The 22,543-nt window shown below is 37.4% G+C and overlaps 1 protein-coding gene across 1 annotated transcript in view; it reads left to right on the forward strand.

Moving 5' to 3' along the window:
- Positions 1-22,543, forward strand: part of KCNH7 (potassium voltage-gated channel subfamily H member 7) — a 264,891-nt gene that overhangs the window by 169,537 nt on the left and 72,811 nt on the right. Inside the window, exons 4-6 of the mRNA XM_009274902.1 lie at positions 6,812-7,236; positions 11,483-11,503; positions 15,309-15,523. Of these exons, the coding sequence (XP_009273177.1) occupies positions 6,812-7,236; positions 11,483-11,503; positions 15,309-15,523 (661 nt within the window). The remainder of the gene's footprint in view (positions 1-6,811; positions 7,237-11,482; positions 11,504-15,308; positions 15,524-22,543) is intronic.

The following is a 22,543-nucleotide window of genomic DNA, read 5'->3' on the forward strand; positions in this document are numbered from 1 at the left end:
AACAACAACAACAACAACAACAATAATAAATTGTAATGGAAAGTAAAACAACAACAGAGAGAGAGAGAAACAAAAACCCAGGGAAAGAAAAAAAACCAAGTGATGCAACCGCTCACCACCCGCCAACCAACGCCCAGCCAGTCCACGAGCAGCGGTCACTGCCCCCCGGCCAACTCCCCCCAGTTTATATACTGAGCATGATGTCATATGGTATGGAATATCCCTTTGGGCAGTTTGGGTCATCTGTCCTGGCTGTGCCCCCTCCCAGCTTCTTGTGCACCTCCTCGCTGGCAGAGTATGGGAAGCTGAAAAGTCCTTGACTTAGTATAAACACTGCTTAGCAACAACTAAAACATCAGTGTGTTATCACATTATTCTCATGCTAAACCCAAAACACAGCGCTGTACCAGCTACTAGGAAGAAAATTAACTCTATCCCAGCCGAAACCAGGACAACATCCAAGGATATAACCATTCTGTCTTTTGAGGGAGACCCTGGGAACATTGTTCAGACTAAATTCACTGGTCAACCACACACAGCATAGTCCTACATGTAGCCAGAGACTTCATTCCCTTCTTTTCATGTTTTGGCATGCTACCTCAGAGGCCTATGTGTAGATGGGAGGATCTGGAACCATATTATTCTCTCAGCCATTCTCAATAGTACATTTTAGGAGAAGTATGGCCTGAAGACAAAAATGTGCCATCACCAGCATAGAGATAAAACAACTTTCTCACTTACAAGGGAACATAAAGAAGATTGCTGTTACTAATACTGATAGAACTCAAGTGCAACCTTAAATTTTAGAGAAAACTAAAAGAAGACGAACTGAAGTGCCAAAATTAAAGTAGACCGTACCAGAAGATAAAAAGATATGTGTGTATGCAGTATCTGAGAATTATAAATTTAAGCTTCTAAAGTCAATAATTGGATATGCCTTCCTTTTCCTGCCTGAAAAGAAATGAAGATTATTTAATAAGCAGAGCAAGAAAATGATCCACTTACATATGCTTCTCTACATTTGGGGGAAAAGAACCGAAAAAACCCATAAATGGCTCTTGCTATAATTCTCTGTCCTAAGGCCTGCTGAGCCCAGACCGAAAATAAGGCAGCATCGCATGCCTCAGTGTTTGCATAGAGCACATTCAAGTAATTGTTGCTATTTTAGACTGACAATGTTTAGGGATTCCATTTCTCAAAAGCAATTGTTTCCTTCAGTCTGTTGAATGAGTTGTTAGATGGTATTTCCAAGCCTTTGAGCAACAATTCAATAACTGCCTGTGTCTGTATTTCTGATAACCTAGATCCTGAAAATTCCTTGACAGTAGGCATTCAATTATCAGAAAAACTTTCAGCAAAGAGCTGACTTGTGCTCCTTTTGTGAAAGTAATTTTGCTCATTGTTTGGGGAAGTTTCAGAACAGTATTGTTGAACTAACCCATGCTCTGGAGCAGTCTGTCATAATTGACCTACCTTACCTGCCCTTGTCAAGGAAATCTCTCTGTTTAGAATAGGTTGATCTTTGTGGATATGTATGTTGTATTCTTTAATCTTATATACTGAAAAAGTAACATGTTTCATATTACAGCCACACCAGTCATCCACTATGATAAAACTATGCAAGACTTGATTTTCTTCAACACTTTACCACAGTTAACAGGTTGTACCAGAAGATGGGCGGCTCAGAGTTTGGTTTAGCTCTCAGCCTAGGACAGGTGGTACGTCATACCAGGAAACAGTTGGGACAGTTTCAACACCTCACTTAATTTATCTTGTGCAAACTTTTTGTGCATTTGAGCTCCTTTGATTTGATTTTGGAAAGTCTAAATCTAGAGAAGTTTGAGAGTCTAATAGACTAAATCTAGCTCCCAGCTAGGGAGCCTGAGACCAGCTACCACTTCTTTTCCCTTTGGTTGACTTATCTGAAAGCAGCTTCAGATACTGGTTTCTGGATAACTACTTCTCTGTATCAGCATGAAAGTAACAATGCTACCAGAGATGCTGCAAAAACTGACTGAGCAATTCTTTGAGGAGCTATCATTACCTCCCAGCTGCTATCTCTTAGGGCTACCCTTCTGCAGTGCTCACGATAGGAAACCAGGAATCCCATGTGCATAGACATGGGCTAAACAGACTTTGGGATAGCACATAGCATCTACCAGTAATCCTAAAACCACTAAAGAAATTGTGGTGAAAGTAAAGCGCTCTCAGTCGTAGGTGTTTCTCTGACTTTGCCACTGTGTCTAGTATGTAAGTATACATTTTCATCACTAGAAGTTTGAGGAGTACCTTCACTGTAGCAAGGCAATATTCAGACAAAATATCATTTCCCTTCGTTGCACAGAACAGATAGGGGAATTACTTGCCACGCAAGTGTATTGCGTTACTAAAGAAATCCTTATTCAGATATGTTTTTGCTGGAATACCCCGTTTTCAAAATGAAATTTGTATTGATAGGACAGGAAATTTGCAACCGTGATCATAACTGTTAATAAGGTCTTTTTGGAACCAATTTTCATTCTTTTTTTTTTTTTCCCTGCCACAAAATTCTGTATGACAGTATTTAGTGTTTAAGAATTGCAATTTTCCATTAATGTTAACATTTCCCATTTCAATACTTATGGAAAAGCACAGCTATTAATTTTTCTTATCAAGATAAGCTTTTTTCCTACACTTTTTTCACAAAACTATTAACGAAAACATTTTATTTCCATGAATTCTAAATATCTTCTCCTTTGACCTCCCAAACTATGAGAGAGAATTAAAAAAGGCTTTCAGAAGGCAAGAAAAGTCAATTTGAGTTTGGGACTTCGGAGATAACTACATCTGCGAACACTTTAGAAGTGTCCTTTCTTATGTGCAGTATATTTTTGGACTGAGTTCTACTATTTAGAAACTCTAAGGGTTAGCTGAGATGGCACAGAGAATAAATGCAACCAGATTAACTCATTTGCAAATTACTTATTCAGTGAAGCAAGGTTTGAAAGGAGGAGGTGGAATGTAAGCCTGGAATTGTGACTCAGACTCAACTGCTTTCCTCAATTGCTCTTAGCAAGCCAAGATTATACAAATCTCTTACTCAGCATTAAGAACTTGGCAATCTAGTCTTCAACTTCAATAAAACATAAGGATTTTAATGTAACATTATCTGTATATTTATAGTAAATAGCTAGTTGCATCTTAAAAATGTTTCAGTATTGTAAGCCAAGATAAATCTACTCTGACACCGTACCTACACAAAGCAGGGGTTGTCCACTTTCAAACAAAAGATTTTACCCCATAAACAGCATGCCAGGAAGGCTTCCACTGACCCTTCTAGTCTACACTGGGACAGCGGGCCTGGGGCCATGAATTTTGCTTTATGACAAATTGTATTATTACTGAGCTGAGTAAGGAAGTGTAATGTAAACTAGACGAATTCTGAATGGGCCTCCTGATTGCTTTAGCTGCAGTACTGCAGGAGAGAGCTGAGTGTCCAACACATCATATAGCTCATTATCTATACACTGAAGAAGAATAACAATACTCCTCCTCTAAAGAATATTCAAATTAAAAAGCAGGAAATAGGGATTTTAACATTGAGACCATTTATTACAGTTTATAGAAGAATAGCAAAAAGCTACCCATTTAAGTTTTCTATTTCATGCCCAAGAGTCTTAGCAAGAAGCAAAATTCTCACTGAGTATTATTTCCAGCTGAACTGCAGTTAGACAGCTAAATCAGTAATGCAGTATAACATGGTCATATTAACTTGGTGAAGCAGAAAAGACCATCTGCACCACCATGAATATGACTAAAATAGAGTGCCAGCAAAAAGCCTTTAACAGTCTCTAATGCCAGAAAACCTTATGAATGGTATTTTTAAGAAGTTCAATGTAATTGATAAAAAAGGAATTATAGTATTTGTTTCACTTTTGATGCAATAAGCTTTCAAAATTGATTTATAAACTGCTTTACAACTCAATTCCACATGCATTTAAAAAGAGTATTTTTTATGTACTTCACTAATTTCAACTGTAAGCAATTTGTTCAAGTATACTTAGTAAGTTAGAAGAAATATGCATGTTCCCAACATGCACTCTGCTGAATTATCACTGTGCAGACTGAAAATTGGCACCTCTAGCTGCTGTTTAAAACATGCATGACTCTGGTTTTATGCAATAGAGATTTCTGTCTACTGTACTGTTGTGTGCATATATGCATTAGAGTAATAGATTCAATGCTAAATATTTGGAATTCAACAAGCTTTTTCAGAAATTGTCAAGGAAGAAAAAGGAAGATTGTTACATGGATTGATATTTTAAAGTAGGGCAAAAAGGGTGGAAATAATGGTCAGATTTCTAAATACTGAGATGTTATCAGAAGGATCTCACAGGTTCTTTATTATTTAATACATTTTCAATTACTTGGATAAAAAAGATGCAACAGTAAGATGAGAATGTTTGCAGATGTCACAAAATTATTCAGAATATGATATGAGATTTACAGACATATCTTATGATACTGAGTGGCCGAGTGATAAAACAGCAAAGTCAACTTTTTACAGACATAATAATAGAGGCTATCTGTTACCAATCAAGAAAGAAATCTCTCAGCTGTTGTGAAAATATCTGAAATTAGCACAGGCTAGGAAGATAACTCAAAAAGGCAATCAAATATTAGGAATTATAACGAAAGGAACTAAGATCAAAACAAAAAGCCGTTATGTCACTGCATTGATCCCTGGGTCTGGGAGTAGCTCAGGCCACTGTCAAAAATGATTACATTAGAAATGAAAAAGAACTGAGAAGAGTGAGAAGGATGATCAGAGGTACACAATACCTGCGTTACACTAGCATTCTTCAGCTTGGAAAAGAGGTATACAAAGAGGAATGCAACAGATATATGAAAAGCTATAAACATTATTGAGACTATAAAAAGGGAGCAATTATTAGCTATTTTTCATATCATAAGATCTAGCACCCTCCCCAAGGCAACAGGTTTATAGCAAGCAAGGGGAAGTACTTTTTCACAAAGGTATGCTAAAATTACGGAACTGTTTCCTATAGGATGCTTTGCAGATCAAAGTACAACTGTGTTTCAAAAGCACTGAGACAAATTCATGGAAGAAAGGTACACCAAGCATTCCGTTTGTGTTTTGAACACAATCTCTGTCTCAGAAAGTTTCTGAACTGCAGATAGCCAGAAACTGAGTAAATTTACTGAGAGAAATAACATGATGTAGTGGTTCTTAAACTCCTTCTCCATGTATCCACTACTGGCAAATATCAGATGTCCAACAGTGTGCTAGATGAACCTGTGGTGTCATTTAGTATAGCACCTTTAGCTCTTACACAGGTTTTCCTTTAAGAAGAGCAGGGCACTCTCACTTTCGTTCGTTTAGAATTCAAAATACATTCAATACTAAATATATAGGAAATTCATTTTAAAACATTAAATGATTAAGCTGTGCCATCAATTGCTCTACAATTACTGTTGGGCATAGGCATCAATGAAAGACTATTTCAAAACATTTTGGTATGGGATGATAAATTTCAGTGCTAAATATTAATGAATGTTAGCTAGCTACAAACGCCAGCAGCGATTAAAGACTGAAAAAAAATGAAATATTATCCCAAACAGAATTTCTTATCCCAGTAAGAGGGAATAACAAGACATTTTGAGATGTCCTCTGAGAAATCATTTTGCTATTGATTCACTGTGGAAAACACTCATGTAGCAAAGTGATGAGTGACAAGAAGCTATCAGATAAGTCAGGCCATTTATACAATGACATCTGATCATTTCAATTATTTCATTTATTTTATTTTGTTAATTTTTTTTTAGCATTTCTTTTTCGAAACTGTTTACTATGTTTTCTGTACATCAGAAGTCCCTGTGCCTCCATCTGTGAGCTGTATTACACAATACCTTAAAATATTTGCTATCTGGGTTTGTTTTTTTTACAGGGACAGTCTGTAGATTTTACAGTTCTTCCACTAGATTTTCTTTATTTGCACCATATTTTACACTTCCTCTCAGCTACTGATATTTCTTACCACTACACAAAGTTGTTAGTTTTCCATACACTCAGAACAGCCTACCCTGCCATTCAATATACCAAGCCCAACTAAGACCACACCCATGGAAACGTACAAAAGATAATTGCATTGTATAGGTGCAACCAAGGCTTGAGAGCTGTGTCGCTGTTTTTTCTTCCTGCGTGTTCCTTTACTTTTCATTTTAAATTCATTCAAAATAAGTGTTTCATTTACTCTTAAAATGTAAGTAAGTATTGGAAAGGATTGTGGCAAAACTGATAACTTATTTTTCTTTCTTGAAGGATTAGCACCGGTATCTTCCTGTTTAATTTGTAGCCAAGAAATCAATAAATCATCAGTACACTATTAAGCACATGGGGTTCCACTAATAATAGAATCCACAAATCCCTATTTCAGGATAACAGCTACTAAGCAAAGTAGTTCGACGTTTTTATAGATGCATAGATTTTTAATTTAGAAAGGACCATCAGAACAGATAACCTTATCTCTTTTAAAACAGACTGTAGAATCAATGCTGCTATCCCTATTCTGAGCTCAATAACTTAGGTCTGACTGAAGTATGAAATCCTTTAACACCATGACTATAACAAACATAGCTATATAATATTTCCACATTTGCACATTCCATTGCTAAGCATTGTAATTTATTAGGAATAGGTCAACTATTTATAGTTATTATTATGCACTCTGTGTGTGAAAAAAGCAGATTTTAATGACAAGAAACTAATATGTAATATTTTCTTCTTTCGTATGTATTTACATGCAGGCAGACTTCTTGGGTTCCGGTTGCCTGGATTGAGACTTTTAACGTACAGAAAGCAGTCCTTACCACAGGAAGACCCTGATGCAGTGATAGTCGATTCATCTAAGCACAGCGATGACTCAGTGGCTATGAAGCACTTTAAATCACCTACAAAAGAAAGCTGTAGTCCTTCAGAAGTGGATGATACAAAAGCACTGATTCAACCCAGTAAATGTTCGCCTTTGGTTAATATATCAGGACCTCTTGACCATTCATCACCTAAACAGCAATGGGACAGACTTTACCCTGACATGATACAGACAAGCAATCCACTAACCCATTCCAGATCAAAGGAAAGCATTTGTAGTATACGGAGAGCGTCTTCAGTACATGACATAGAAGGCTTTAACGTCCATCCCAAGAACATTTTTAGGGACCGTCACGCAAGCGAAGGTATGGTAGAAAGTCAATCAGTATTCTCTGATGTACTAAGAAAGGAATTATTGCCATTTTTCATAGTAATTATCATCACTTTGTAGGCAAAACTAAATATAATCAGCTGTATACATTCAAAGGCACACTAAAAAAAAAATTAAGGGCCCAAATATGGCAGGCTTAATTACACTAAATACTGCTTTTCATGTCTAAGCAGACCAATGAAATCATGGGGTTGCTCTTAGAGTACCATCTGCCTTCTGTAGAGAGATATAGCAAAATCGGGCCCAACGTTCCTAAACCTAATATTGGTATTTGGGGGGAAAAAAATCAGATGATCAAGTTAAAATTGCACACACAGTTCTGTCCCATACTCACATATATTAAATGGTCTTTGACTGTATGAAATCCTACTTCAGAGACTGATCAATTTATTTTTCTTAAATCTGTAACGTGTACATTGTATATTCACTTATCCAACACTGATACATGCTTTTTCCCTTGCACTGGGGAAAATATCCTCAGCAACTCCATTGAAATGCTTTGTGTAATGCTTAGTGAAATGGTAAAATGCGTAGTGTTAAATTCATGTAAGCAATTTTCTCTTTGTGTTAGTATATTCTTGCAACCAGCAAAATTTACAAAGATGTTTTCTCTGTCTTCTTTTTCTACTGTCTCTCCTAATTACGCAAAGTCATGGAGTGTGGTCCATGAGTTCTTGTTGGAGACAGGGAGTTTGAGAAACTTGGCAAACAGCTTAGCAAACAGAGGTTTGAAAGCCCTGTGAATGGAGAGGCACCTTTGAAACTGGCTTTTGCAGAAAAGTGCCACATATATAATACTTTTGCAGCTACTGATGGTCTAATGACTTGAATTGCCTACTTTTTATTCAAGCCAGATGACAAGGAATGTATGTGGAATATTTTAAGATTTCAAAAACATATGTCATGGAAGACTGTGCACAGATTCATAAATTAGCAAGAAAATGGATTTTCATTTTCAGTGATTGCTTGTTTTTCTCCTATTCATTGTCTGCAAGTGTAAAATTCCTTTAAGTTCTCCTGCCTTCTGGAAGGTCCACATCAAGGGCTCTTTGCTTCTGTACATCTCCTAAAATATAAGTCTGAATGCTCCTCTGCCACCCAGATTAACTCCTAGACTAGCAGAACTAATTATTCCTTCCAGTTACTCTTCCTGTATTAAATATAATGGTTAAATACTTCATTTCTCATTTCTGTTGCTTTTGGACTCTGATTTTTTCAGCTCAAATGAACCTGAAAATTCAATTAAATCCATCCTAAACCATACCATTTTGCTATATTTCATGTTCACATTCAAGCCAAGATTTCAAGATCAGGATGTAGAGGCAAAAATCTCCAAGGCTGAACCTTGGCATGTCTTTTGGGCCATTGCATAAGTTTCATCTTCGTTTCAACTTCCCCAGATATTTAAACTAACGTTTCAAATAAAACACATTTAAAGATATCTGTTTTGTCAATTTCTATTTTCAGAAGTTATTCTCATTAAAGCACTCCCCAATTGACCATTCTTCATATAGTTATACAATGAAAATATGTAAAAATCAGTTTGAATCTCTGGTTATGGTGGTACAAAGCTCATGAAGAAATAGCTACATAATTTAATACTTGCTGCGTGGAGGAGCAAAAATTTCTAGCTCCACTTCTCTGAATAATATTTTTCAAATGTTAAATACTAAGGAAAATAAATTCTACTATGAGGAGTCAATAATCCATTTGAATTCCTATAGCCTCTCACGTGATGTGATCATTTACAGTGTAAACAGATAAAACACTGCCACTCTGATTTCACTCTGCATAAGCTGCAAAATAGTAGAGAATCTGGCCCTAAGTTTGGGTCATACATATGCATTCTAAAAAAGTACAGCAGAACAGAGGATGGCTCTCAGAATTGCATTAGAATTAGTAACCATCCTTGATGCCATCTGCTTCCAAGCATATTAGAATTTGGCACCTTATGCTGAAAAGATGTTTAAATTTAGCCAGCAAGTCCTGCTTGCCTTACTCAACAGTGAGCTGTAAAACCCTATTGTTGCTATAAAATTATCCATGCAAGTTAGGCAACCAGGATTCAGCCTAAATCATCTTCTCTGGACTCGCAGATTCTGAGCAGAAGCTGTATACTGTATTGGAGAATGTAAAGCCATAAGTAAAAGTAAAGTAAAATAAGTAAAAGTAAACTACAGTCCCAACGGGCTAAGTTATGGGGCCCTTGATGTTGCAAAATGTATTACCCAAGGAAGCATAAGGTTTAATATATTTCCCATTCCATTTTTATTTTGTTTATCGATCCTAATAATTCTGAATTTTCCTGAATCTACTGAAAACTACTACTCTGTCTGAAAATGCAGTTCAGGATTCAGACTTATTTTTTTTCCACCTCTTCCAGTTCAGATAATATTAATTGAATTGGCATAACAGAATTCTGACAGAAGAGAATAGCATTATTTAGCTCAATACTAACTGCAGTAATTCACCCACAGTCAAATTTATTTTTTTGGAAGATAAGGCAATTGAGAATATAAATTATTTCATGTGTTAAATTAATTTATGTAGCCTAGTTGCCTATCACTTTAAAATTATCATAGCTGTGGCCATTATATGCTGAAAGGTATTACAGTAAAAATGACAATTTAGGATTTTAAATTCATTTGAGCGTACTCAATTGAATTCCATTCTAAATTTGCCTATTTGACAGCAAAAGCAGCAGGGCAGGAACTGTGTCTTCTACCCACCGCCCAAACTCCAGCCAATGCCTTCTCACCTGAAATGCCAGCAATCCAGATTTTGCAGGCACGTTCAGGTTCACAGGGATGCTTCGGGAATTTTATTGTCTTCAGAAAGTGACCTCAGTAACATCCCCGCAGCCTTCTGAAAAAAACAGCAGGCTTTTGAGCCTCACTCAGCCTACAAAATCTGCATTACTGCTCCAGACACCTGGCACAGAAAGGCGTCAGGCTGAGAGGAACTAAACACTCTCCCACACCCATGGTCCAAAAGGCCCAGCTCGATGTCCCATGCTTCCCCGTCCTCAGGAAGCTGATGAAAAGCCAGAGAGGCAGCAGGTGTGACATGCTGCCACAGACAAGGTCTAACGTCACCTCCAATTCCCCTCACAGGAGAAGGCCATGGCCTTTCTCCAGAGTGGGGCTGAAGCAGGCCCTCTGCAGGGACACGGCTGCCGCTGGGGCAGATGGGGACACAGCCACCTCAGCCCTCAGAGGCGGCCTGTCAGCACGGCACAACTGCAGGTGAATATCAGCTTGAGCCCAACGCACCTTTGAAAGCTGGTAAGCTGGTCACAGTGGCCGGCAGCACACAGGGGCAGGGCTGCATCCTGCACCTGGCCCTTCGCTCCCTGCCAGCCCCCAGGGCCCTCGCCCACCCTCACACCCCCCCGAGCTGCCACAGCCGGGCAGGGGCACAACGCGAAGGGAGGGTGGCCTGTTGGTCACGTTGTACACCCATGAATAGGGGTGGCATCTACCTATCCACCTGTGTGGCTTCTTTAAAATCATAAATAACAATAATAACAACAACAACAACAATAATAATATTCTCCCTAAAGAGGTTTGCTCTCATGAAAGGATTCAGGGCTGGGTGTGCCTGTGAGGACAGAGAGCTTTGCCACTGTTACCTTGCAGAAAGGCTCCTAAGAGCTGAAGAAAGGCTTAAGGTATATCTTTCTCCTCAGTGTTTCTCCAGTATTTACTCAGAAAGGCGCTGCTCAGCTTGCTGCCATGGTAAAAACTTTTCCTCCTGTGAGTCCTGGGCAGGCGCAGGGCCTGGGGGTCTGTGCAGGGCCGTCTGCGCAGCCCCACACCTCCCGCAGCCAGCCAGCCTGTGCCACTGCCCACAGCTGTGGGTGCCTCAGCCTCACTTAATTATGTGTGACTAATTACCACTTCATGGATTAGCACTTTTGACCTCCAACCCAGTGCTGGACTTGTGGAGAAACAATTTTGTCACGTTACTGTTAAGGCAAGTTAGCTACAGCCAGTCCTACTACCTGCTGATCTACTCCACACAGTTTTACAGATTATCTCTCAATTGTCAAAGTGACTTCATCTTGACTAAAAGTCTACGTAATATAATCAAGGATGTGCAAAAATATTTCAATTCAAACCACATACATATTTTGAAGCAATATTTTCTGCTTTTTCTGATGTAGATTTTAGTTGTCTTTTTTCTCTCTTTTTCTTCACTTTTATTATGCTGAAAACCAGACAATGGTCGCAATGTCAAAGGTAAAGTATACATCTAGACTGTACTTTCTAGTGTTTCAAACAGCCACACTTTTTGGCATGTTACTTTGCCTGCTGTATGAAATGTTCAAATGCAAGATTCTCATGTTGATCTCTCTAGGGCCAGGTGCATTACTTAAATTATATTTGTTAAACACATAGTTATTCCCTTAACTATTGTCTCAAAGCACTAACTACCAATCCCTGGAAAAAGTGAAGGCATAGTTAAACAACCATTTAACTTAATTATCTGTTAATTCAAAAAAGGAAGAGAGGGAAATAGAACAAGTTATTTAACTCAGTGCTGTTCTCCTTAAGCAGACAAAACTTCTGTTGAAGCTACCAGGAGTTTTACCTGTGAAAGGTTGTATAATCGGGCAGGGCCACTAACAAACAATCTATTGTTATAAGTTGCTTAGTTTTCAGTTAACGATCTCAAAAATAAAATAATTGGTAATCAGGAGCCTTTTGGAAGTATCTTCACTTATTCCTCTTTTGTCTCCTTAAAACTAGTTTCACGTTCCTGGATGGCAGGGGGTATGGTTTCAAGCTTCCTGTAGTATTAAAATGTGTATGCATGAACTTCATTGCCAATTTCATGTCTAAATAATATTTAGTGCAGTTACAAAATTGTTTCTATTCACCAGCACTGAGCTACATCTTTTAGAAGCAATTTGAACATAATTCTTAAGTGACTTCCTCAATTTCTAGAAAACAATTACTAAAGTGTTCAGTTTAATTGCAATATTTGTAGCTATGTCTGAAAACTGGTTTGTGACCTCATGCATGATGCAAAAAGTGTGTGTACCTGATAAAGTCTTCTCTCTAAACTGCATGCAGTGCATGACCTAGATTCTGTAAAGCGACTCGTACTATGAAATCATTGCATTTGCTTCATGTGTATGTTGGCAAAATCTTGGGGAAAAAAATGCAGTCTCTGTACTGTAAAACAACTTGTATAAATGTATTTACTGCTGGTGAAAGATGATGGATTGACAGCTCAGGAGAGTGAAATCATTTCTCAGTGCATTGTGTAAGCAAGGACAATGGAATCCTACCATAAAAATGGGGAGCTCAAACTTAACCTTAAAGAATCTCCTTTGTAGGGTAGGCAGAAGTATGCCATTCTCCCTGCTTATTCATTTCTTGGCTGCTCTGCTGAAACTGTCAATCAGGGTGCCAAGTAGTGTCAATTGTGATTGTGATTTGTTACGGCCCTCTTTTTCTGCTTCCTGCTATGAGACTATAGCAAAGGTCCACTAGCTGTCAAGTGTCAGCTCACTTAAGGTACTAACGTCTTCCAGTTAATTACCATTGTCTATGAGTTACATGTATACCTTTTACTACTTTTTAAAGCAAAAGAAGGTGGATAAAAAAAGCAAGGTTTTCTTCTCATGTGCAATTAACTTAAGTCTAATATCACACGCTAGGGCATGAGTCTTAGGTAGCGAAGGAGAGAGTAATTCCCTTTGGAATAGAAGTAATAAAGGATTTACATCCCAGAAAGCAAAACTTCAATGCAATTTAAGCATCTATAAAGTTACTGTAAAAAAAAAAAATCTTATCTACTATCTACTCATGGATTTGCCTGAGCTCCCTTAGTTTCCTCTTACCTTTGAGTTCCTTAGGTATCAAGAACCTTGTTCATCTGACAAATGGCCCCAACTTGATACCCTGCTCATGTCTAAGCCTACTCAATATTCAAAAACTACTAAGTGCTATGACTATGTAGGGAAGTAGAGCTGAAGAACTGAAGTCTGACCATACATACGTAGCACATGCCAGCCAGATTAGCCACTTCACTGATTTGTGAGGGGATTGTGAGCCCTGATTTATTTTGAAGACCACTTTTTAATAGACTCATGTAGATGATGTGAAAGATAGATTCAGGTCCTACCTGGGCCAAAAAGTGTTCAAGCACAATATTCCAATTCCTTGGTAGTCTCCTCAGTACCAGGCTTTTTAGCACTCCCTGTGGGAGAAAGGTAGTGCTTTCTTCCTTTTTCCAGTGAAGCTGTTCCACAAAGAATATACTAGGTTCATTGGTCTAAGGAGAAAAAGAAGGACTGATTTTGTAGTTTAGTGGTTAGAGCATTCACCCACAAATTTTTGTTTGTCTTACATCAAATGATCATTGGACAAAATACAGAAAGTCTTGAGAGCAGAACTACCGGATTGATCTCTCCCAGGGGAGCACCTAAACTGTTAGCCTAGAGCATCATGCCCTCCTTTGTCATCGTGAATTCCTTTCTGCACAGTAGCACAATTTGAAATGGAGTAGTAGAAGATTTTTATCTCCAGCCCAGATTAACATATAATTAGCATGAATTTAGGAGGTAGAAAGCATGTGTATAAATCCTTTTAAGCTAAGAAAGCAAATTAAAAGTCTGGTTCTTCAGCAAGCATTCTAAGCCAGGTGTGAGGGAAGACCAGCCCTCACTTAAAGAATTTTACCAAAAAAAATAAAACAGTAGAATTCAGCACCGACTGAAGCATTTCCCCACAGCTATCTCCAGGCAGCTGGTTATTTTGAATTTCACTTGTTCTCACATTGCAAATACAATCCAGCTGTTTCACTGTTGACTCTGCAATTTACCTCATAGGCCTAATCCTGTCCCATTGGCTGTTCCTGAATCATAGCACTCGTTCTTGTTTCCCTCCCAGGAAGACAAAACCCAAAAAAACAGTAGAAGAGAAAACATCACATTGTTGCCCATAATAGAATTAGAATGCAGTAAGGTTCTCATGTGGATCTGAGAAATACCCTTCGATCCCACACTTCAGATACATTGTTACTGACTGCAAGACCTCGATTTTTTCTTAAATCCATAACTGGAGCTAGTTATCGCTGGCTAAACATCTTTATAATTCTTTTTTCCAGTATTATTCTCAAAAGCAAATTTTCCTTACTATAAAAATTTTTGGCTTCTGGACCAACTTTATGATGACAGTACAAAATAAGTATACCGATCAGTTATATGGCTTTTTTGTTGTACAAAGAACTCTGTCCAATATTGAAAAGAATAATTATAATGGATATGTATCTCATGAAGTATACGAACTCCATATTTTTTATCTATCATGATGCACTAAAGTAGTATAAGATGTTTAAGTGTATATTCAATACTCCATTAATATTCTACATATGGGTATCCCTATTGTTTTCAATATTTTGTTGGTAATGACAATTGAAGAAATACATTTTGTGAGTTTGCGATACTGCAAAATTAAAGGCTTTTAGGACAATGTTAGGTTAATATTTCCATTGATTAAGTATGGAGTTACTTGATGAGTCAACAGGGGTAGAGCAGGGGTCTACTCAATTTTCCAGTTTACCAGAAGGCGTTTTTGAACTAACTATCATGTAAGCATGAACAACAGTACAGATGTGATAATAGAGCAAAGGCTCAGTCCAGACACTCTTATATAATCATGTGTCCTATTTCTGCTTTTATAAACAAATGAGAATATAGTCTTTATATTCAGCCAGAATTATAATGGAGCATACCAGCATACCCAGTAACATGAAAACAAGTAAGGATGGATGCATTATGTACTTTGCAATCCATTGACTTTATAAAAAATATTGGGGGCAATATGTAAAGGAAATGTCATTTTTACATCCAATACTAAATTGGATTCTCATTAGCAATAGAGTTATTTTTAAAATGCAGATCATTTTTACTATTAACAAGTAGTATAGTGAAAAATAGTTTTAACTACACTTTTAACATATCCCACTTAAACATTAATGATAACTTATTTCTCTGCATTTGTCAAGTACTAAGTATGTGTTCTGATTTTTCAGGGCCTTTTAATCATATCAAGTCAAGTCTGTTGGGATCCACATCGGATTCAAATCTCAACAAATACAGTACAATCAATAAAATTCCTCAACTCACACTGAACTTTTCAGATATCAAAAGTGAAAAAAAATCTTCATCTCCTCCTTCTTCGGAGAAAGCAATTATTGCACCTAAGGTGAAAGACCGAACGCACAATGTAACAGAGAAGGTTACCCAGGTAAGGTAATACCCATTATTTTAGTTCCTTTTCAGTTTTGTGGAGCCAGTTATCAGTGTATTCAATAGATTGTTACTCTTTTTATGAATGATTTGGATATCTCCAAGACAATTTGAAGGGTTTGAGCCGTTACTTACTTTACCTCCAATTCAATTGCACATGCAATAGTTTACAACATTAATGATACCGCTAACAAACAAAACTTTTCAGGTCTAGATTTTTCAACGGAAAAAAGCTGTAGCATGCACCAAATGCCCCAAATAAATCCACTAATTTCAGTGATTCCAGTCAGTCATAAATGTTAGTTTCATTCTTTTTTCTTTTTCTCAGCTTTATGAATTGCTGATTAGTGCAAGGCACAACATGATAACAAATAGTAGGTGATTGTGCCACTGGTATAGGTATCATAGTTACATCTTGTAATTTCTGTTCCAGTTCTTTGGCTTTTCACAATGCTCTTTCCTGTGGGTATTTTTTTCCATATATGTACATCACAAAGCCTGTCACAATGAAAAGCAGATACCTTTGGACTGGATGTATGATATATTCTGTCATACTTGGGAATGAAGCATACAGTTGAAACAAAACTGAAAACAATTCAAGATACCATATTTCTTCACTCTAAGACAGATACAGTGGCCTCTGAAGGCAACAGAACTTTTCAGCAAAATTCAGGATCACTATTACATTTGTGTTGTAATGTCATATGGAGATTGGCAAGGACAGGTTACCAAGGTGCAACATACTGAAAAACAATATTAAGACATGACAGTATACCAACTAACTTTTATGGTCTTAGAAAGCAGAGGGTCAGCCCTTAAATGTCCATCCACTGACAGACTGAAAGAGGTTAGAAGTGCTTCGTATTAGAATGCAGATAGATATTCCATAAGGAAGATCTTGCCAAGAGTAGCTTTTGACTTACTGCTGACCTACCTTCCATAGACCAGACTGCGGCTTCTCTACATTGGTACTATGCCAAATATTTTCCATGCTCCTACTCCCTTTGACGGATATAAAAAGGAATGTATTGTACACCCTCCTAGAGAAATAGAGATAAAAGTTCTATCAGTTCTATCTTGAGATCAGTTAGTGCCTAAAAAGTAATTGGATTTTTATCTTTCATATATTTTGTCTTTGATAGCTAACTTGAATCTGCAACCATTGTACTTTCTTCCCTGGTCAGTTGTGAAAGATTTAATCTCTTCTGGATCCATTTTGATATGTTTTAAATTATTCATAGTAGTTATACATAGAAATCTTTTCACAGATAATATGGCAAAAAGTCAAGTTGCATTAAAAAGACCAATTTTTGTAAGTTATGTAAGCATAAGTCAAGCTTGACTGTTTTTTTCAAAATTCTGGCTGGCTAATTAGTGCCAGAGTGCCAAGTTTCTATGTACTAATGACACTGTTATGGAGGGGAAAAAAAAAATTTAAAAAAATCTCCAAACAACTTAGATATTATGAAAAGGTCCCATAGAAATGGCTTGGATCAGCTAAACCTTCCAGGAACATTGATACTAACTAAACTTTCTCTCTTATATTGTTATCAATGTTTTTAGTTGCTGCTGCAGCCTAGGATTAGGTACAGGGAGAAACTCCTAGCTCCTAGATCCACATCGGATTCAAATCTCAACAAATACAGTACAATCAATAAAATTCCTCAACTCACACTGAACTTTTCAGATATCAAAAGTGAAAAAAAATCTTCATCTCCTCCTTCTTCGGAGAAAGCAATTATTGCACCTAAGGTGAAAGACCGAACGCACAATGTAACAGAGAAGGTTACCCAGGTAAGGTAATACCCATTATTTTAGTTCCTTTTCAGTTTTGTGGAGCCAGTTATCAGTGTATTCAATAGATTGTTACTCTTTTTATGAATGATTTGGATATCTCCAAGACAATTTGAAGGGTTTGAGCCGTTACTTACTTTACCTCCAATTCAATTGCACATGCAATAGTTTACAACATTAATGATACCGCTAACAAACAAAACTTTTCAGGTCTAGATTTTTCAACGGAAAAAAGCTGTAGCATGCACCAAATGCCCCAAATAAATCCACTAATTTCAGTGATTCCAGTCAGTCATAAATGTTAGTTTCATTCTTTTTTCTTTTTCTCAGCTTTATGAATTGCTGATTAGTGCAAGGCACAACATGATAACAAATAGTAGGTGATTGTGCCACTGGTATAGGTATCATAGTTACATCTTGTAATTTCTGTTCCAGTTCTTTGGCTTTTCACAATGCTCTTTCCTGTGGGTATTTTTTTCCATATATGTACATCACAAAGCCTGTCACAATGAAAAGCAGATACCTTTGGACTGGATGTATGATATATTCTGTCATACTTGGGAATGAAGCATACAGTTGAAACAAAACTGAAAACAATTCAAGATACCATATTTCTTCACTCTAAGACAGATACAGTGGCCTCTGAAGGCAACAGAACTTTTCAGCAAAATTCAGGATCACTATTACATTTGTGTTGTAATGTCATATGGAGATTGGCAAGGACAGGTTACCAAGGTGCAACATACTGAAAAACAATATTAAGACATGACAGTATACCAACTAACTTTTATGGTCTTAGAAAGCAGAGGGTCAGCCCTTAAATGTCCATCCACTGACAGACTGAAAGAGGTTAGAAGTGCTTCGTATTAGAATGCAGATAGATATTCCATAAGGAAGATCTTGCCAAGAGTAGCTTTTGACTTACTGCTGACCTACCTTCCATAGACCAGACTGCGGCTTCTCTACATTGGTACTATGCCAAATATTTTCCATGCTCCTACTCCCTTTGACGGATATAAAAAGGAATGTATTGTACACCCTCCTAGAGAAATAGAGATAAAAGTTCTATCAGTTCTATCTTGAGATCAGTTAGTGCCTAAAAAGTAATTGGATTTTTATCTTTCATATATTTTGTCTTTGATAGCTAACTTGAATCTGCAACCATTGTACTTTCTTCCCTGGTCAGTTGTGAAAGATTTAATCTCTTCTGGATCCATTTTGATATGTTTTAAATTATTCATAGTAGTTATACATAGAAATCTTTTCACAGATAATATGGCAAAAAGTCAAGTTGCATTAAAAAGACCAATTTTTGTAAGTTATGTAAGCATAAGTCAAGCTTGACTGTTTTTTTCAAAATTCTGGCTGGCTAATTAGTGCCAGAGTGCCAAGTTTCTATGTACTAATGACACTGTTATGGAGGGGAAAAAAAAAATTTAAAAAAATCTCCAAACAACTTAGATATTATGAAAAGGTCCCATAGAAATGGCTTGGATCAGCTAAACCTTCCAGGAACATTGATACTAACTAAATTCAAAATTAAATTTGAAATGCTCTATAAAATCTGTACACTTCACAAAAGACTTCCAATTTAATTTGACATTGGTTTATGTCCTTTTCTAGAACTATCTCAACCAATGTGTAGAGTACAATTTGTGTAGCAAACTTTGATAATGTACCATTCATCGTAACTGGAAAGAATTCCCCACAGCTGTTCCTTTCTCTCTTATTATATTGTTATCAATGTTTTTAGTTGCTGCTGCAGCCTAAACTCTAGGATTAGGTACAGGGAGAAACTCCTAGGAGATATAAATAAATGTAGGTCTATTCAATTCGATCATTAAAGATCTAGTTAGCTAGTCATTCATGATTTGGATTAGAAATAGACATTTAGAAGATGAAAGTGGCTAGTTTTAGTCCTGTTTATGTTTCTAATCCCCAGTGATTTCAAAATGTTTTATAAGAGTCAGCACTGTCTTTAAAATCTAAATCTCTTTGTAAAACTTGTCATAGGTCCATAGATCCATTTTGTATCTGCAGAATAGTGGAAAAGTGGGTTTGGAAGGTTTGAGCACAGTGTTGAGCATAGAATATGGCAGAAAAGTCAGATGAGATAATTAAGATATGTTCATGCTGGCACAGGCCTCTGATATGTAAATCTGTGAAACAGCATCAAAAATGTACAGAGGGCAATATGACCTATTTAATGTGTGGGACAATGTCATTAAAAGAGCAAATGAATATAAAATGGCCATGGTAAGTTAAAAGGTCACCCTTAATCAGAGTAGTGACATCCTGAAATAGTCTTCTAATAAAAGAAGTTAGGGCAGGAATTCCAAATGTCTTTAGACAGAGCCTGAGAAATGTAGTAAAGGGATAGATAACATGATGTACTTTTCAGGGATTGCAGGACTTGGTGACATGGAAGGCCACTTCCAGTCACATATTGTACCATCCAAACATCCATCCATCTGTCTCTTTATACTCCTCATTGTGTATCTCTCTCCGTTTCCTTTCCTCAGCTTTGCTGAGAAATTTGGTCCTGCTGCTATAACCTGACATTTCCACTACTGTGGCTCTTCTCACTGTGCAACTCAAAATGTAGAGACATAGACTGTGGTATGCACCACAATAAGGTACCAGTGAGCCTCACAGTTGGATCACTGCGCTCTGGATTCTCTTTCATGCATCCGTAATATCAAAACGAGTATCAGCATCACAGGATACAAGAACAAGTTCTTTCCAGAGATAACAGCTGTATGGCTTTTGTCATATCCAAAAGCTGGAGAAGTAATTCAGGTAGTGAAGACAGTGAAAAAGGAGGGGATGGCACATCGCTACCTTCACAAGGTAGAGGAAGAATAATGAATAAAATAAGTAAAAGAGTCATGGCCATTGTGTTTAGAAGAAGTGATATGCATTTAAAGAGGAGTGAGATGCTTTAGCAGTAAGATTTTAGTGGAATAAATTAGGAGCAGATGGAAGAAAAAAGTTTAGAAAATAATTTCAGAAAGAACAGAAGATGTTGTGGGGACAGTGGTTGATACTTTGAGTGAAAAATATGAACTTTGAAATGCAGGTGGAGAAAATGACATTTCACTTCAGAATTTAATAAATAAATAAATAAATAAATAAAATCCTCAGCCTCTTACCTTTTAAGTAATACAAATAAATTAATCTCTTCAAAAAGAGTTAGATTATAAATTCTACTGCAAAGACCCTTAAAATATTGTCTTATTACTTAACAGGAGTGTTCAGGACATTATGTAGAGATGAATATTGCCTTAAGATATAGCTTGCAGTGAAGTGCCACACATGTGATGGTCCTGACTAAGTAGATACCCAGATCTCTTGGCCTTTCATCTGAGTCTTCGCTGACCAAAACTCCTTGTGTAATGCAGAGTAGCATATCATCTTCTGGATGCCTGTTTCTGCATAACATTGACTTTTACTGAGAGGAATAGCCCAGTAATAGCTGCCGGATAGCCCTTACTGAAAATTTGGCATTGTCACATCCCAATGCAGATATTTGTCACTAAAATTAAATTCCACTTTACTAACAGTTGGGTTTTTTTAATGTTTCACATTATGATTTCCAGAGGTGCTAAGCTAGACTCTCTTCTAGAAGAGTCTCAACTTACTTTTTTTCATTATTCTTTTTTTTGACAGTCTGTTCAGGGGGACAGTCCAATTTCTGCATTCTTTTGCACTGACAGGTTCAGATGGGGTCCTAACACTGATTGTTGGAAAGAGACAAGTCTTCCCAGAGGCACAAAAAGTAGACTTTTATTAAAGAAAGCAGTGGGGCAAGTATTTGACATCTGTCCCTTAACATTTTTGATTAATTCATAAAGGGGACTTCTGGCCTTAAAATTACAGCGTGTAGAGGTGCAACAGTAAGTGATTTTATCTTTTGTTTAAATACTGATTTATTTTAAATCTTCTTACACATCCAGTTCCCACTGAGGGATGGCTCCAATGCTGTGAACTCTGTTGTGAACAGACTCAGAGCAGCATGAAGATTAGAATAGTCAGTACCTATGTTTATTTTCAAAGAAAAGAGAGAATTCCTGAATACCCATAGATTAACACTGGCAACAAACAATGGCTGGCCCAGTTAATAAACTTATAAATTACTGATCACTTTATTGTGTTGTTTAAGAAAAACTGTTTTGTGGCCCCTGGTCATTAATGTTCAGAGATTACTGATCCCCTTGAAATTCATCAGTCAGTTGAAATATACCATGTGGTTGAAAGACCCAATATGTACCTGTTGTTTATGATTTGTCTCAATAACTGACTTACAGGAAGGTAAAACTCTATGATCTTTAAACTTTTTGGAAATAATACTTTTCAAAACAGTTTCATCATCCACCCACCTGTAGGAAATATATATACCCAAACGGGTTATATGGCTGATCAAATCACAGAATCATAGAATACCAGGTTGGAAGGGACCTCAAGGATCATCTGGTCCAACCTTTCTTGGCAAAAGCACGGTCTAGACAGGATGCCCCAGCACCCTGTCCAGCCAAATCTTAAAAGTGTCCAGTGTTGGGGAATCCACCACTTCCCTGGGGAGATTATTCCAACGGCTGATTGTTCTCATTCTGAAAAATTTTCCTCTTGTGTCCAATTGGAATCTCCCCAGGAGTAACTTGTACCCATTACCCCTCATCTTTTCCATGTGACTCCTTGTAAAAAGGGAGTCTCCATCTTCTTTGTAGCCACCCTTTAAATACTGGAACATGGTGATAAGGTCTCCCCTAAGCCTTCTTTTCTCAAAGCTGAACAAACCCAGTTCTCTCAGCCTTTCCTCATACGGCAGGCTTCCCAGTCCTTTGGTCATCTTTGTGGCCCTTCTCTGGACCCTCTCCATCCTGTTCACATCTTTTTTGTATAGTGGGGACCAAAACTGAACACATTATTCCAGGCGTGTATACTCCTGACAAGCACTGAGTCGAGTGGGATAATGACTTCTTTATATCTGCTGGTGATGCCCTTGTTGATGCAACCCAGCATCCTGTTGGCTTTCTTTGCCGCAGCAGCACACTGTTCACTCATATTGAGCTTGTTGTCCACCAGGACCCCCAGGTCCCTTTCCACAGAGCTGCTCCCCAGCCGGGTAGATCCCAGCCTGTGCTCCACTCCTGGATTATGTTTTCCCAGGTGCAAGACCTCACACTCGTCCTTGTTGAACTTCATAAGGTTCTTGTTAGCCCAC

Source organism: Aptenodytes forsteri, unplaced genomic scaffold (genome assembly GCF_000699145.1).
Source record: "Aptenodytes forsteri isolate BGI_AS27 unplaced genomic scaffold, ASM69914v1 Scaffold255, whole genome shotgun sequence".
NCBI classification, from domain to species: Eukaryota; Metazoa; Chordata; class Aves; order Sphenisciformes; family Spheniscidae; genus Aptenodytes; species Aptenodytes forsteri.